Source organism: Pagrus major, chromosome 18, assembly GCF_040436345.1.
Source record: "Pagrus major chromosome 18, Pma_NU_1.0".
In the NCBI taxonomy this organism is placed as follows: domain Eukaryota; kingdom Metazoa; phylum Chordata; class Actinopteri; order Spariformes; family Sparidae; genus Pagrus; species Pagrus major.
Window position 1 is genome coordinate 30,914,884 of NC_133232.1, and position 17,653 is coordinate 30,932,536.

At 44.3% G+C, this 17,653-nt stretch overlaps 1 protein-coding gene across 2 annotated transcripts in view; it reads left to right on the top strand.

The window, feature by feature from the left end:
• Nucleotides 1-15,815, top strand: part of elf1 (E74-like ETS transcription factor 1) — a 30,894-nt gene extending 15,079 nt beyond the window's left edge. The window contains exons 1-9 of one of the 2 annotated variants that reach the window (XM_073487745.1): nt 3,819-3,986; nt 4,481-4,537; nt 8,070-8,244; nt 9,086-9,190; nt 9,313-9,474; nt 9,613-9,696; nt 10,380-10,572; nt 10,733-11,074; nt 12,762-15,815. In XM_073487745.1, coding sequence (XP_073343846.1) covers nt 3,915-3,986; nt 4,481-4,537; nt 8,070-8,244; nt 9,086-9,190; nt 9,313-9,474; nt 9,613-9,696; nt 10,380-10,572; nt 10,733-11,074; nt 12,762-13,554 — 1,983 coding nt within the window. In that variant the 5' untranslated portion in view covers nt 3,819-3,914 and the 3' untranslated portion in view covers nt 13,555-15,815. Of the gene's footprint in view, nt 1-3,661; nt 3,987-4,480; nt 4,538-8,069; nt 8,245-9,085; nt 9,191-9,312; nt 9,475-9,612; nt 9,697-10,379; nt 10,573-10,732; nt 11,075-12,761 lie in introns of those variants that run through there. The other variant, XM_073487747.1, reaches the window with a different exon arrangement.
• The last annotated feature ends 1,838 nt before the right edge of the window (nt 15,816-17,653 follow it).

A 17,653-nucleotide genomic window follows, 5' to 3' on the forward strand; every position in this document is an offset into this window, starting at 1 on the left:
ATGCAGCGATCATCTTTAGGGCTGCTGCTGAGGATTGTTATCAATAACCAGCCCATTGACAGAAAATGTATTGGCAGCAGTTTTTGTAAACAATCATCAAAAATGGGTCCAGCTCCTTCTCTTCTTTGATAGTTGCAGAAGTTTGCAGACACCAAGGAGTTGCCTACCAACTACATGTTTTTATTAAAAGTTAAACTCGAATGGATTCAGTTTAGTTTATGAGACAGAAAAGAAACTTTAAATCTTTGTGTTGTACAAGCTGTTCAGAGATCAGAGCTGCAACGATTAGCTGATTGAAAGAAAGTTAATTGCCACCTTCTGTACGTCTGTAAATGTCAAACATTTGCTGGTTCCAGCTTGTGAAATACGAGGATTTGCTGCTTTGCTTCGTCTTTTATGACAGTAAATGAAGAGTCTTTGGGTTTTGGACTGTTGGTTGGACGAAAGAAGCAATATGAAGACGTCACTTTGGGCTTGTAGGACGTGTCTTTCACAATTATTACACGTTTTATAGATGAAATGACAGTTAATGAGCTTAATCAGTAGGTGTTGCTCTGTCAGAGATGTGGAGTGGAAACCACATAGAATTATCACCACCTCTGCAGTTCCCCTCAGCCATATGGAGCGTTTTAGCATTTTTCAGCTCATTGTTTTGGTTTCTACTGCCCCCCCAACATTACTGTTTTGGTTTTACTCTCACTGCTCTCATTAGTTTTCCCAGCAGACAGCATTTTTCAGCAAAAAAACACAAAAAAAACTGACTCTACACTACCTGCTCAGCACCACACAGCGGACAGACAAAGTTAGTGCCTACTAGCTGGTGAACGCAGTGGAGCGTTCAGCAGCTAAAGAGTCAGATATCTCTCTAAGGGGTCAGTGGAGACCATAGGCATTCATTGGGCGGACAAAAACTTGACTTACAAAATAACTGCTAATGTTTCTCCATGTTTGCCAGATGTGGAAATAGGTAATTTTGCACTAACACGTTCGCAGTAACAACTTCTTAAGGTGGTAACACCTCAGTATTGCCTCTCCTTCTGTGGCCAAAAGTCACTTAATGCTGCTTTTAAACATGTTGTGTAGAGTTATATTAGTTACATCAAGAGAGGCAGTAAATGACATGTAGCACATGTGTTGGACTGGATTCAAACTCGGGACGCCACAGTTACACTTTGTACCGTGTACCTCTGGGTCACCAGGATGCCCCGCCTGGTAACCACACTAAAAATGCTCAAGGCCCCACCCAGAGCGAGTCACAGGCAGTCTATTTGCTCTGTTGGCTATTATGCATTGACTAACATCCCAGTAAAAAATCCCTCCCTTCGCTGCTTCTCCTCCTCTTCTCCTCTTCATGACGTAGTAAGTGCAGTTTACAACCCGGCCCCTGTGCTGGGACAAGGCAGCTGTTGTCATGTGCTCGGGGATAATGTGCACGCTGCGTCTGACTAATGGCTGGCTCTCTTGTGTCCCTGTCTGCTGTTAGCACTATGCCAACTGGGCCATTCAGATCAATGATGCACTGACAGGAGGGATATAGAAAATACACACAGACGAACACTGACACAGTCTGATGCATTATGAATACAGCAGACAGCACGAATACAAAGGGAAGAGAAAGGAGAATGAAAGAGTTTACTTCTGTCTTCACTCTCGCTGATCTCCTGCAGTGTGTTTCCTGTCATCTGATTATGATGATGCTGATTATTTGTGAATCATTCACCCTCAGTCGTGCCTGCAGGCTATTGAACTGAAATGCACACACTAACAGCTCCATAAATACAACACAAGCTGAGAAAAGGGGAGTCAAAACTTGGTGTTTTTAAGCGTTAACTGTCTTGGGAGAAGGCAGCAAGGCTTGGCAGGGAAACTTTAGAGTGATCCCATTTGACACAAATCACTGCACTTCCACCTCATCCCACATGGTGTGTCCTGGTCCGGCTTCACACAGGGCAGACGAGGGCATCTGGTGTAAATGTGTGGGTGTGTGCGGTCACTTTAGCAGGCAGACACATGTCCACCGTCTTCTGTTTGTCTTTTTACACGATTTATAGATCTTCAGTCATTTGGATAAAATATACCCCCTCTTTTCTGCTCAAGTCTGGTAATGGGCCTGTGACGCTCTTCCAAGCGCAAAAAAACATGCCAGGAAGACCCGGGCACTGAAGAGCTTCAGACAGATGGCAGCAGCGACCAGCTCTGGCAGAGGTGCGCATGGACGTTGCCCGGCACAGACAGCAGGAAGGACTGACTGGAGTGAAACAGTAGCCCATTTCCTCCGTCTCTCTTCTGTCTCCCAGAACGATGCTTTCCAGACATCACGACCACATGTTCCTATTCTGTCTGGATGTTGAACTAAATTTGTTTAGCGCCTGTGACCTGCAAGCTGCAGAAGTTCAGGCTTTCTCTATCACCTCCTCCGTTGTCCCCCCCCCCACCACCACCGCCGCCACCTCTTTAAAATACAATTGGGCCTGGTATGCAACTTCGTCAGTCACACAGGCATTTCAAAGCAAATAAGCTCCACCCTGCAGCAGTGGAAAAAGCAGGGATGGTGTGTGTGTGTGTGTGTGTGTGTGCCATCTCTTGCTTCTTTACTGCTGCCAGCTCTTTGGTCTCTGGGAAAGAGGCGGGTGGGGGTTTGTGGCCTTGGGGTGTCCATTTATTTATTCTTCAACCCAGCATCAGCCCCTCCCGTCTTCCAGCCCTGAAACCTGCCTGTGGGTATCGGGTTGGTGGGACACACCTCAACACACACACACACACACACACTACCAAAGCACAAGACCACCAGTTTCCCGCCCTCCCCCCCTGCTGCCTGTGATCACAGTTACTCCCTGGGGGGTCGGCACAGAGGGGCTTCCAGAGCATCATCACACGAGTGATCTCTCGCCTGTGTGTTTGTGTTTCTGTGCAGAGGGAGGCTTCGTTCAGAACCTCAGCACCACCGCTCATGTGATCAGCCCTCTGAGTCTTGTGATCTAGGGTGTCGTGCGAAAAGGGGTGATTTCATTTCAGGGAAGGGGACAGCTATGAGATGAGAGGCGTTAGTGATCAAACCACCACCATGATTTCCTGTGAGATCCTCCTGACTGTATGCTGAGATACTGTTGTGCTTATTTCAGAGCTGCAGTTACAGTCGTGATGATTAAGTTTGAAGTCATTTGTTCAAGCAGAAAAGTCAAAACCGTCTCAGAGTTGACGGATGAGGCCGAAGTGTCATATCTCTGATGTTAAGATTAAGATATGTAGTTTATTTTGGGTAAAAGTAACTGTGCAAGATCAAAATAGCTGTGATGCTTGCAAGAATACACCTGCATTGTCATTAAGCCTGAAACCTGTTGCAAACCTTTTACTTTTGGCAAGCAAAGAAGACACTTTTGCTTAGACTTTGGTTTGTCAGTCTGGGAGGCAGATTTCTCTGATTTCTCTACTGAAACTTGTGGCTTTTTCAGCTTCGAACAACCAGATATGTCGTCCTACTTAAACTTTACAGATCTGTTATTTGAGTGGTTCACTCGGGGGTTTCTGTCCCCCTGCACAAGCACTCTTCCTCTGCACTACCTCTGCTCCTCGCTGCCTCTCTTGTCCCTCAGTGAAATTAAAGTGATCTAATATATCTCCTAACCAGAGCCCCTTATCTCCCTCTCTGCCTCTCCTCCAGGTGTAGATGCTCCAGGCGCAGCGGGACCCAGCCTCCGTGTCAGAGAGGGACGAGGCTGCTCCCACCTGGGCCACAGCACTCCTCTGAAACTCGGCTCGTGGTCTCTCTCTCGGAGCGCCATAACCGCCCTAGATCAGAGAACAAGGAGGACGAGAGGGGAAGCCATTTTGCGAGGTGGAAGCTGAGAAGGAGCCCGAAGTAGTCGTAGCCAGGGTATTTTAAGGCTGCTCCTTGCCCTCTGAACTCTGCTGCCATGACGACTGCAGTACAGCCCAGCGAACTCGTGTTTGAATTCGCCAGCAACGGGATGGACGAAATCAACCAGGTGAGTATCACACTGGACAAACCACATTTGAAACTTTTGTTTTAATCCAGTAATTTGTTGCTTTTATGCACAACGGGGCTTGTAGACAGCATTTCCTTCTTCTTCTTTTTTACCTCTGAACCAGCGTTTGATGATCCATCATTTTCAAGCAGATGCGATCTTGTTGATAAATGTAAGACTTTTCATTGGAGCGTAAACAAGACTTGTGTCAACAGCATGGACACCGGGGGAGGATTAGCTGTGGCCCAGAGCCCGTGATCTTTAACTCTGACTACATGCTAGGGAAAGAGGCAGGCAAGGAGGGGAGGATGGAGGCCTGGGAAGTGAGAGAGAGGAGTACGGGCTGCCAGTAGCACAGAAATGGAAAGATTGAGAAACCTGCAGCGAGGGTTAGGGTGCGTGGGAGGGAAAGGGTGGGGCTTTATGGCACAGAGGTAACTGTGTGTGCATGCTATGTGAACCTGTGCCTGTGTGTCTTTTCATTGCCCGGTCAGGTGTGCAGTTATTTCATCCCCACACCCGCTTCTGAATCCTGTGGAGCAGGCTTGATTGTAAGTGTGGTTGTATGTGTGTTTACGTGTACTGGTATCTGTATGTGTGCACCAAGAGTGACAAGTTGTCATCGGATCCCTGAATAGCACCGGTTCAGGCCTAACCTGACCGACCAGTTACAAGGCTGCTTGGAAGGGATTGGATAATAGCTCTCAAAGGTCTTGTATTGTTCCAGTGCTACAGTTTTGTTCCTTGCTGCACCCACTCAGCCTGTTATGCAAGCCGTATGCCCCTTTTTACCACGTCCTGGAAATACCCCCCAAAAAGGAACAACACACTAACACTGCTGCGGTGGCCATTTTGTTTCTGCTGCTGCTGCTGTTAGATAAGATTGTAAAGATTTATTTTGGCCACAATAAAGCTGTTAGAGCTGAGTGAAATCATAGGGTAGGTTCTGTAATGATTAGCCATGCTGTATTGGTTTTTAGGTCAATAAGTAGCTCCCTAAATCGGATCACGTAATGACTTCAGGGCTATCAGGTTCTGATCCAACAATGGCTACAGATTCTTTCCTTTTCAAATAAATATAAAAGTATCTGTTTCAGGCTACAGGAACGAAAAAGGCATATTGCTTTTAGGTAAACAACTCACTTTTTAAGCTGACAGTGTCACGCTACGGGCTGCTACACTCTCAAATATCGTGATTATGAGGATATTGGACGTGTACAGACAGTTGGACTCCATTGTGGCTGGGCAGGTAAAGCAGAAGAGAGCGGGGTGTTGAGGAGGAACAGCTTGCACAGATGCTGTTGCTTTCAGAGGCAGAATGGGGAACTCAGAAATGCAAATGGGCCTGATTGTTATCGCGCTTGTTTCCCTACTAGAAACACTATCCGAGTCAACAAAGAGGAAGAAGCAGTTAAAACCTTGTCTGGTGTTCGATATTATTTTTCAGTTAAATGTCGGGTGCTGGTTCTCCTGAGAGCTTCACCTCCTCACAGGTTTAAATCTCTCCTCCACAGTTATTACCCTGCACATTGAAACACGCTTTTTAAAATGTCAAATCACCATCCTGACGGTACTAGTCTGAAGGTGTTCCCTGTAAAAACAACAGCTTCAGACGCCTCATGCCTCTGTCAGCAAATTGCGTGGGATTCAGACTTTCTGTGGGAGGGGGGTGGGAGGTGCTGCTGTTTCACGAGCTCATCAGACCAACAGTCAAAATGCCTTTGTCTATTCACACATGCTTGACTCTCACTCAAGGACAGCAAACATCATTGAAGCCCAGACGAGGAGATGCAGTAGCCTGTCCGATAATATGTCTACCAAAGGCTCCGATCAATGGGAAACATTCAGTGTATGTCAGCGAGACATTGATAGCGTCTGTAGTCAAAGCTAAAGTCAGGGTTTTTATTAGCCCCTCGAGGTTTCGCAGCTGAGATGAGCTTAGATGACAGAAGCTGTTTGTTGTTGATCTTCAGAGTTATGATAGACATCTTGTGGAGCCATCTTCAGCAGTCACAGACACAGACGTTATGTACAGCGTCATAAACAATCCAGCTCCACAGTCCTTCCTATGGAGGCCACTTCAAGCCAGTTAAAGAAAAAAGTAAGATGAAGACTAAGCTTGATGAAAAAATTGAGATACAAGTCAGAATTATGAGATTATAGATTATAATTTTGTCATAGGAAGCCATTGTTTGGTAAAATGTTGAAATAATTAGATTAAAAAGTCTAAATTATGACTTAAAATCATCATTTTGGGATAAAAAGTTATACTTATGAGGATAAAAAGGCAAAATGATCAGATAAATCAAAATGATGAGATACAGAAGTCAACATTTTTATCAGAATTTAGACTTTCTACCTGATGATTTTATGATTTCCCATGGGAATATATATTTGTATTTTTTTATCAAGGCTAAGATTTCATCAGTTATTTTCTTTAACTGGCAGTAATGGGCTTCTTTACCTAACCGTTTAATACCGTGTCCAAATAATGAGTCGGTCTGTTAGTTTCCTGGTTAAAGTGTAGCTGAAATGGGAGTGTATCCATGGGCCCCCTCTTCCCACCCCCACGGCTCACAGCCCAGACACCTGGTATGCCCCAGAGGTCCAAAGCAACAATGGACACTTGTGTAAAGAGACAGATAAGCCTTTATTCATGTTCCTCCCGCTGCACCTTTTCCTTCGCCTGTCCCTCCTTTAATCAGGTCACGACTTAATTGATCTTTTAAAAAGTACCACATAATACTCACAAGTGTATTTAAGGAGGAAAGAGACCACAGAGATTTTCTTTTTTATTGTTTCTGTTTATTTTCTTTGTGACACATCTCAGTGACACCTCGTCCAGTTAACAGTGCAGCTCAGTGTTTGTCAGCCAGCATCGCACGATACGCTCTGATTACAGGCAGCCTGGTATTAAGAACGTGTTTGTCCAGTTACATTCAGTTTCACTCATCTTTTACCACAAATGAAAGATGGAATACTCTTCTTCTCTTATCCTTGTGCAATTAACATGAACATTTAATCAAGATGTCTTTGTTTCAGTGTGGTTTGGAGATGTAATATAATTAAAAGACATTCCTAAAACATCCAAAGCAAGTTGCATTAGCAGGTTGGCGCTGACGTCGTTCTCACAAAGACCTCACTGCATTTTTGAAGTGTAATCTGCTGCCATCTGCTGGGGGTCAGCTGACCCTGAGTTGTATATCGTCAAAGCACCTGAAGTGACCTTTTTTTTTATCTAAAACAAATGCTGTGATTACGGCATAAAAATGTCTAAATCAGACCTCTTGTGTTGTACGTTCTTCTGACGCTGGAATAAACAAACTGACAGCCGTCACTTAAGGCCACTAGAACAGGAAAAACATCAAAATAAGAGCTTCAGAGGACTTATTCTAAGGACTGAATTAGTCTCAATTTCCCTCCCATTGACACGAACCAAGCGCCCGGTGAGCACTCTTGACTGCGTCTGTGTTTGAGGAGCTCTCAGGTATGTTGGGCTCCTCAGTTGGTCCTCAGTCCTTTGGCCCAGACTCCAGTAATTCCCTCAGTCCCTTCGCTCTTTCCTGCATCGGCCCTGAAATGAGACGGCAGGGTTAGAAAAACTCCCAAAGCACGTTCAGGACATGATGAAGGGGGTGCTTGCCTGCAATTCATGATTGATCCATTAACATTCATTTGGGCTTATATAATTCCTGAGCATAAGATTAACTTCTCGGGAGAAGTAGGCCAAATCAAACAGCTGGTTCCTGTCTTCTTCAGCGGGTCCCTGTAGGCCGCTGCAACACGGCAGAAATGAGCTCTCCTCCATGCTATCTGCCTCCACATTAGCTGAAATTGAGTATGAATCTTCAATATTTTACTAGGGAATAAAAATAAGACACCAAATCCAGTTATAACATTAATCTGATGTCACCTGGGGTTTTTATATTGCGTTTATGATGTGTAGTGGAGGAATTAATGGTGTTTTTATTGCATATACACATGTGCAAAGACCGTCAGTCCCCTGCCTCCCAGTAATCGCTCCTGTTACAGCATCTCATACCTCTCTCTGTACATGTGTGTGTGTCCTTTCTCTCTGTTCAGCTGGACGACCCGTCAGTATTCCCGGCGGTGATCGTTGAGCAGGTGCCTGCAGCCGATCTGCTGCAGGTCTACTCCGGCCTGGAGTCTGATGAGGTGACAAACGGCATCATGGTGGACACGACTCTCCATGTAGTGGAGGAACCTTCCATCCTGGTGGGAGGGGTGGACCTCTCAGGTAAAGACTGTTTACTCTCCTATCATTTAAAGTAGGGATGTGTGATATATATCGGCCGTTATATTGTTGATGTTTTTTTTACAGTTTCAGAGGCAACGTGTTCGCAATTTGCCTACAAGCCTACGAGTTTTAACACAACAAATCTTATCAGAGTTATGAAATATTAAGTCATCCATCTTTTCTCACTACATTTTAGCCTTTCTTACCCTCAGGTGTGAATAAACTACAGCTTAGGAACTTCTTTTGAAATATAGAAATATGAAATTATCAGGTAACTTACCGGTACAAGCCAGGAGATGCACGTACGGTTTTCATGTCGGCTGAAAAAAATCCATATTGCGCATCCCTAATTTAAAGGCAACTGTGCTTAGTTAGGTGCAAAATATGAATCTCACCATCGATGCAATACTTTATTTTACAGGTCCATTCTTTCTAATAAGTTTCTCAGATAGGACTATGAGAATTTTATACTAATTATCGTGAAGAGAGAGTGTTTCAGTGGTGCACTTTTGATAAATAATTACAATTAATTGCTAGAATAACCTAAAGAGTCTTTAGTCATCAGATATACAAAAATGTTGAAAGACCTGAAAAATCTGCAAGATGTCTTAGCCCGTACTCAGCCTGCTTAAGAGCTCCATTTCCTTTATTTATCCATTATTTTTGTGCCTAACAACAAAAATTGCCTGTGCAAACATAAAATAAGACATAAAAATGTCGGGTACTCAAGCAGCAAAAGAGCCAGACATTAAAGTATCAACACCACAATATGCGAGGTAGTTACTAACAAGGATTTCAACAACTAACAAGGATGATGTATTTGTTGTCGTCTGGTGGACAGAAACAACAGTCTCAGGCGCAGAGGACAGCATGGAGACGAACGAAGCAGCAGCAGCTCTTCTTAACATGGAGTCTCCAAACAACATCCTGGATGAGAAGCGCATGAGTAAGTTATTTTTCATTTTACACCGCTGGTGTGATCTGACATCGTTCTTTTGATCATGAAACACTTTCTTTATGATCTATTCACGGCTCGTCTGTGTTTCTGTTCCTCTTATTTATGTATAGTTCACACCTACGGCACTCTGCTGGAGTCAGACTTGACATACGCCCCTCTGAGGCCTGACCAGATGGATAATAGTGCCCTTGACATGTCGCTAGATGAGGACACTTCATCCATGGATGAGATACCCCAAAAGTGTCCCTTAAAGCCGCAGAAAAAAACCAAAGGTAAAGCTCTTGTCCGCCTCCTCCTTGTTAGAGCACAGGAATTATCTCTTGCGCTAAAATTTCAGTGTTGTGGGTAATTGGATGATTTCACTGTGACCTCTCGCCTTATAACACACTACCCCTCAATTTAAATCATAGTGCGGAAGCCGCGGGCGGTGCGTCCCTGCTCCCCTATCACCACCCCTAACCTGCCACTCAGGAAGAAGAGCAAAGAGGGCAAAGGTAAGCCTCACTAACTAGTCCGCTTCTCTGTAATGAGCCAATAAAAATCAAGGTCTCTCCTCCTCGTGTGTACGCTCTGTTTCCTCCTGTGGAGTGTGCAAACAGCAGTCCTCAACCCCTGCAGCCCGGCGGGGTTGAATCTGGGCGAGTTAATGGATGAGGGGATCTCAGAGTGCTGTGTTTCACAGGGAAACAGAAGTGATTGCAGGCTGGAGGGCACATTGATGCTCTACCGATAGAAGCAGACCAGCGCTGCTCGATGTGAAACCTCATTGCACCATACAGTGTGACACAATGAGCAGGGGGCTGGGGACGGCAGGTTCAGCTGCACACATATACATCACCCTGTCACGGTGTCTGGGATTCAAGTGACTACTGGGAGCGTTGCTGTTTTTAACCACTTCTGGCCAGAGCATCTCACAAATTAGAGTAGTCTACGCCTTGGCTTGGTATAATTAATTCCCTTTTTGAGGCACACATGCACGCAGGAAACTGACACAACACTGGTTAGAAGAAAAGAGTAGTTTCTCCTGTACGCCCATAGCTGCTGTATAACATTTATAAGAGAAACCTTAAATTACTAAATGAATTATAGATGTCTACAGCTCTAAGGCACCACCATGAATGTCTGACATGCTTGAATGTTAAAAAACATAATTTATTTTTTCCTCCCAAATTTGCAGGCAACACGATCTACCTGTGGGAGTTCCTTCTGGCTTTACTGCAGGATAAAAACACCTGTCCCAAATACATCAAGTGGACGCAGCGGGAGAAAGGCATCTTTAAGCTGGTGGACTCGAAGGCTGTTTCCAAGCTGTGGGGCAAACACAAGAACAAGCCCGACATGAACTATGAGACCATGGGAAGAGCTCTCAGGTGAGGGGAACGTGTAAATGAGCTTCATCGTCAGGCACGTTAGCTGTGAACCCTGCAGACACGAGTCCACAGATATGTTCGTGATAACACACTGGAAGGATGGTGTGACATTTTACGAGATTAGGTTGAATTTGAATGATGATGAAACCTTCTCCTCTAGGTACTACTATCAGAGAGGCATCCTGGCTAAAGTGGAGGGGCAGCGGCTCGTTTATCAGTTTAAAGAGATGCCAGCGGATCTGGTGGTGATCGAGGATGAAGACGCAGGCTCTGACGGCAACGGCTGCTACGGGAGTCAGAGATCTACCAACGGGCGGTCCATGGTCCGTGGAGGGTCCAAAGGGCACGGGAGGGCTCACGGTCAACACCAAGTCTCAGTGAAGCAGATGAAAAAGGAACCTAATGATGAATTCCTGTACAACGACGCACACGGAGGACAAGTGGAGCTCCTTCAGTCCGTCCACATGTTGCAGGCCAGCCAAGAACAGGCACAAGCTATGAGGTAGGAGATTAGCAAGAGTTTAAAGTTTCTCCACACTGTGAGTTATCCAGAGGTCTTTTGAGAAGGACTGTCAGCTAAAGGAAGAATGATTTCATTTCATTTTTATTATTAAAAAAAAATCATCTCTGATCAAAGATTTCATGATCTTTCAGACTAGAGCTTGACTGATGAATCAGTCGGGGTGATATTAGCTCATTCCAGACATATTTATATCGAGACATATCTCAGTGAATAAGTAACACAAAGTTGCAACTCAGAAACATCAAGAATATGATTGAGATAATTTAGAAACAAGGTTCATGATACATAATTAACCGCCAGAAAACACGTGTGGTTTATAATTGTCGAATGTCCCGCTGAGAACATCATCAGTTGTTTTAAAAGAAACGCTTGCTTTCTTTCCTGCAGAGTGTAAGTTAAGAAGATAGATACTGACCTGCTGTCCTATCTGTTAGTTAAATATAAAGCTGCAGCCAGTTAGCTTAGCTTAGCATAAAGACTGGACACAGTGGGAAACAGCTAGCCTAGCAACGGCACAACCTTACACTGATAGAAAAAAAATGCTAGCACTCAAATCTGATGACAAATATTTCGTTTTTATCACGTTAACTTGTCATGAATATTGCAATATAGATCAAACAGTACATGAAACTCATCTTGGAGCAAATTCAGGAGATACAAATTCCTCTGACCAACAGTTTAAGCTAAAACAGTTTGTAGTTCTTATCTTCAAATTCAAAACAATCTTCATTTCACTCACAGATAACCCATCTAGTTTGTCTCCTAGTAAACAATATAATATCACGTATTAATTAGACAGCTTAAGAGCTGCTGGTAGGCTGATATTGTTACCTTTACACAGATAGAAATTAAATAGGGTACAATCTTCTTATCTAACTCTCTGCAAGAAAGCAAATAAGCATTTTTCCAAAAAACATCAAACTATTCCTACAAGGGTGTTCTCAGCAAGAAGCGTATAAAAAAAACCCATCATCAGATGTATTGTTATTGGATTTGTTTTTGGGTTACTGCCACACACGGGCACAGAATGCTTTGATTATAAAAAATCAAGATGAGTTTTTTAGGTTGTAAATCTTTTTTATTTACACACAATTACTTGAATGTGGACTTTCATTTCACATAGTAAGACTCATTCGGGTCTTGTCGATCTTTTATTGCTGAGCGAGTCTTGTCAGGGAGCTCAACCTTGTATCTAAGATACAACCAGCGGTATCACACAATCCAAGCCAGTGCTGCAGTTCATTCTTCCTTTGTAAATTTTATAATCAGTTTTTGTTGATGTCAGAGAGATGATAACTCAACTCTTGGGTACTCTTTATTCTGCATTGTACCGCGCAGGTTATTGTGTTCACTGCCTGTATAATCAATAGATTATCAGTCATCTGGCTTTTCTCCTCGGCTGTTAAACATCGTGCGCAGATAGATATCAAGGAGAATAATCATTTCTGCAGTACAGCTGACAACGCTGTTTGTTATATTAATAAGTGCATTAGCGCTTCTGTTTTGGATCGTCGCTGAGCGCTGGGTAACTTTCTCAATAGGGTTCCATTAAAGAATAATCCTTGTGTATATTTGCAAAGATACAAGCTGGAGATTCAATTACAGCAGCTCTGTCAGAGCACACGAAGAAACACGAGTACACACTCAGTTCATTTTGTCTTTTCAGGACCATCACTGCTCCTATGGTCCTGACGTCTCCTGGCTCCCTTCAGTCTGTTCCTCTCACCACTGTCCTGGCCAACGGGGACTCCAGCCACTGCTCCCCACCTCGGGTTATCCTCCACACCGTGCCTTCAACCACAGCAGGTGGTAAAGATGTGCTCACCATCCAGACGGCCTCTTTATCAGGGGGAGCCAGCAGCCTGCAGGACGGCCTCCCGCATCAGCTCCTGGTCACCAGTCTGGGCTCCTCCGTTTCCACCTCCTCCTCCTGCACTTCACCTCCAGGAGTCATTAGTTCCACCGCGTCCAGTCTCAATGGTCTCCCACGTCTAGTCACCATCAACACAACCTCCGGGCAGACCATGGTGACACAGCAGCCTGGCACCGTAATTGCAACCGTGCTCAAATCCAGCGACCTGTCGGGGCTGCAGGTCAAAGAGGAGCTGCTGGACCCCAGCTACTTCCAGTCGATGGTGAACGGTGATCCATCACTGGCGGCAAATACGTTTGCGAAAGAAGAGATCGAGGTAGGGGAGGCAGAGCTGCAGTATAGGACAGTGATCATTGATACCAGTCAAAGCCAGTGCCAGGAGGCTGTGAGTGAAACTATAATTAATGGACATTCCTCTCAGAGCAGCAGCCCTAGTGAGGGCCTGACCCCTGTGGAGGAGCTGGAAGTGCGTGGGGAGATGTCCCTGCAGCCTGAGCAGGGAATAAAAGGCCTGCAGGAGCTGCCGCTGTCTGTCCAATTGCCTGCAAACTTTATCCAGATAAAGACAGAACCTGCAGAGGCTTAGTGCTGCAGGACTCCTCCACACAAGCTGAACCAAAAAAGAAAAACCATTGAATCCATTTTGTTTCTTTTCCTACCACAGTGATCTGACAGAGATCAGAGTGAGGGATGTTGCACCGAGTTGCTCTTAAAGGTTGGTCAGTTCAGCCTCAGGATTTATTGTTTACTCACATATTTTGTGACCACGTGCCTAATTTTAAAAAAAACAAGGGAGTGTTTAGTTTTTCTAAGACGTTTTCAGATTTTGGGATTTTTTTCCACAGACGTTAACCCCAACACACACAGACACACACAGGAAACTACACACATACACACATGAAACAAGCTCCCCCTCTAGGAGAACAGCCATTGGATAAACCAGGGATCCCTGTCTACCAAATGTGCCAGTTAGTCATTTTCGTACCTTACATCTCATTGGACTGTGTTTAAAGAGGCGAATGCAACAAACCAAAACTGAGGGACTGGATGCCAAATGGTGCAATGAAATCAGACTTCTGAGAGCCTGCAGAGACCGCGTGTCTTCTTCTTAAGCCACATGCGAGTTTCTGTTCCCGCGGATGAGGGATGGATGCTGTGTCGCGGTGTCCAGGTGAAAAAAAAACACATCTCAGAGTTAAATTGAAGAGTGCCTTACAGGAAGTTCAAACAGCTCGAGACTCTCCCTTTGAAACGTCTGAGGAAAAGATGAAAAACGGACTAAATGACTTTTTCAGACTCTCAGACATCTAAGAACTTATTACTCATTTATTTTCATATAAACAAAAAAAAAAGTTATGCATTCACTCTGTATTACTCCTGGCCTTAAAACACTGTGTTACTATGGAAATGGGCATTTTTTTGTCCACCAAGGACGTACCAACATCAAAACTGTTTGTATAGAGCTGCAGACCGGAGGCACAGCGAGATAGGGAGGCTCAAATGGAGAGAAAGAATACGCAGGATAAAACAGATTTTATCACCCTCTGCTTCAGAGGCTCCGAGGTTTAAATCCTGTTTATATGAAATGGAATTATATATATATACATATAATATACAATTGAGATTCAATTTTAAGGCCATAGCGAATTTATTTATTTTGTGAATTTCTAAATTCTGTATAAAAAAGGCACATTTGTCTTCTATTTACATGTGTAAACATGAGGGAACATACAAAGAATATGAACGTTAATACCAGGAAGCTTTCTCTTTTTTTTTTTTACGACCAACCTTTTTCATTTGTATAGCATTTCATATAATCAGCTTTGGTATTTTCTTGAGTTTTGGACTGGAGTGCTCAGAGCAGCATCATGACTCCACTGTTATATTCTCTTTACTGTAGATAGGCTCTGTTGTGTGTCTGATTTAAACATGTACTGAATGTGCTTTAGTTCCTTTTCAGCAGACATACCTCTTTACCTTTTTCAACAGTTAAGCAGTCGGGGCGATGCGTTCCAAAATATTATGTTCTGCATAAAGTATCAGATGTATCAATCAGTATGTCTTTGAAATCATATCTCAAGTTTCTTTAGTTATTCGGTACAGAGTCGTACCAGTGCTGTGCTGTCGCCTCGCCTGTCCTCTCGTCTCCTCCCTCCTTGTGTCCTCTCTCCTCTTCCATCTTCCTCTTGTCTCATTTCGTCTCGTCTCCTTCCTCCTCCTCCTCTCCTGCTCTCGGGTCAGTGGAGTCTGTGCCTTCTTTATTGTCTGTCCCACTTTGTTAAGGACCTCTCAGGCCAGCCGTGCGATTGGCCCCCTCGCTCCTGCCTGGGATGAAGCCATATTGATCCTGAGTGGTCTCACAGCTAAATTGCTTGTATTTTCCACCCGGACTGTGGCTACAGAGTGAGGACATTCAGACATACTGACCTCCATCCACACCGGCACCTAAGGACAGGAGTTAAATGCTGCTTTACAACCCCACATCAGCCAAAGGGCCCTGGGTCTGCAAAGACACTCTGAATGTATACTTTTTGTTCATGCAAAGTTATGACAATCAATAATTACACTGGGTTACATTTGCATCAAAATTAGTCAGTCTTTGAGTGGGGATTTGCTGCTTTTTTTGTTTTTTTTGTTTTTTTTGTTTTGCGTTGTATATATTCCCGTATCTGCTCTGCGTTTCCCTTAAAGCACTGTTGTCTGTGAGATGTTGAGGTATGTCCACTGCTTATGTTTTGTTGCTTCTCTTATCTTTGGGTTGTAAATTGCCTTCCTTATGCTGAATATAGAATAGATTTTTAAGAAAAAGTCAATGTACTAATTAAAAACAAAATCGTCTTCACTGAATATCCTTTTATTTGTCTTTCTTTTGTTTATCAGACGAGTTGTTTTTGAAATTGCTGCGAGGCGCAGATTAAATGTCACAGTATTTTTGAGAAAAAATTAAACTTGGAAACAAATAGCTCGCAAGGGGTTACCAAGTCAATTAATTTCTTCCTACGAGATAATGAAAATGAAGCATTTCTCCCTTCAAAAGTCGTATTGTTGGGCTGTTGCGGCTCCGAGGGACATGCGACCACATGGCATTTGAAGAGAAAGAAAAAGCTCCTGTAGGAAACTGGATTGGAGCCATTAGCAGGCCAGAGACTGATTGGACTGTACTTAAGAGCACTGCTTCTCCAGTTGCTGTGGGTGGATGAATACATTAGCATGTGACATGCCCAGAGCTGAAGACAGGCGAGTCTGTCACCACAGCTTGCAGAGTGAGGAGTGTGTGTGTGTGTGTGTGTGTGTTTAGGCTGTGGTTGGCGAGTGGCAGGGTTAGACTGAATTGGATTGATTCTGTTCGAGCATGTGTTATGTTGAGGGGAGTGTGTGTGTGTGTGTGTGTGTGTGTGCGTGTGTGTGTGTGTGTTGGCTTGGGTTGACTGTGTTTGTGTGTGTTCAGGGTCGGGGCGGGAGGGAGGGTGGTGGTGTTGAGGAAGCTGTCTGGCAGCAGGACTTGCCTACTGTGCCTAGCTCTGTCTACACCCACATGCACAGCTGTGTACCACACAATCCAATCTTGCCATAGGGTTAACACACACACACACACATTAACACTCTCTCTCTCTCTCTCTCACACACACACACAGCAAAACAAGGCCAGAGGTTCAGCCACTGCTACAACTTTCTTCGCACCACAAAACATCTTCCTGAGCCACTTGCAGATGGGAAAATAGTTTGAAATGAATTGTTGCAGCAGCTCCACATGCAGCAGCAGAACCACCCTCCATTACATCTAAACAGACACTTTGCTTTTCTACTCAGTGGTTCATCGATCGCCTGCCATATGGTAAGCGGAGGTTGTTATGGATTACTAAAATAATGAAAGGCTACTAGCAGCCGCTGCGTCTGTGCTATTCCTTTGGTTAGTGAGTCAGAGACCCTGAAGATGGAGCGGGAGTCGGGTCCTGGGAGAGCAGGACTATTTCTGTGTCGCCTGCAGCCACTGACACAGCGCGAGTGTTTACTGCTGTGCCATGCTGCCTCTCACAGTGGGAGCAGTTGAAGGATGACGGCTGACATTATTGTGCCTCCAGCCTGTAGCAGGAACAGTACAGGGAGAGCTTATTTAACCATCAGGTCACCAGACTGACTGCAACATTACAGAGAAAAGGACTTGATGACTGCAGTCTCATGACTGTTGCAGTTAACTTGACAACTTGCGACCAAGGTTATATTTAAACAGAGCACTTTAAAATGTAAGGGTTTTCTCATAGAGGTAAATGTATTTAAGGACAAAAGGTGCAGCATGGATTTAAGGTGTGTGAAAGACATGATTGTGAAAACAACAACAACAACGTCTGGTTTGATATTGCAGCAGTTCACCTCTCTCCACACAAGATGGCACTGGTCATACACGTGTCCTCTGCAGAGCCTGAGCCTCAGTCTGGATTGGAGAGAAGTATTCCTCCAGGTTACTAATCTAAATACAGACACTCCTCATACATTGGTTTTCGCCCCCCTTCGCCCCAGAATAGCAACTCATGGATCTAAATGAACAAGCGCTTATTTGAAATGAAAATAAGCAGCTGGGAGTGAAGTTTCCCTGCATTTTTGATAAGTAACAAAGGGAATTAATTCACATGTGAGCCTCGGCGATAGTGGCCATTCCTCAGGCCAGGTAGGCAGAATCCTTTGAA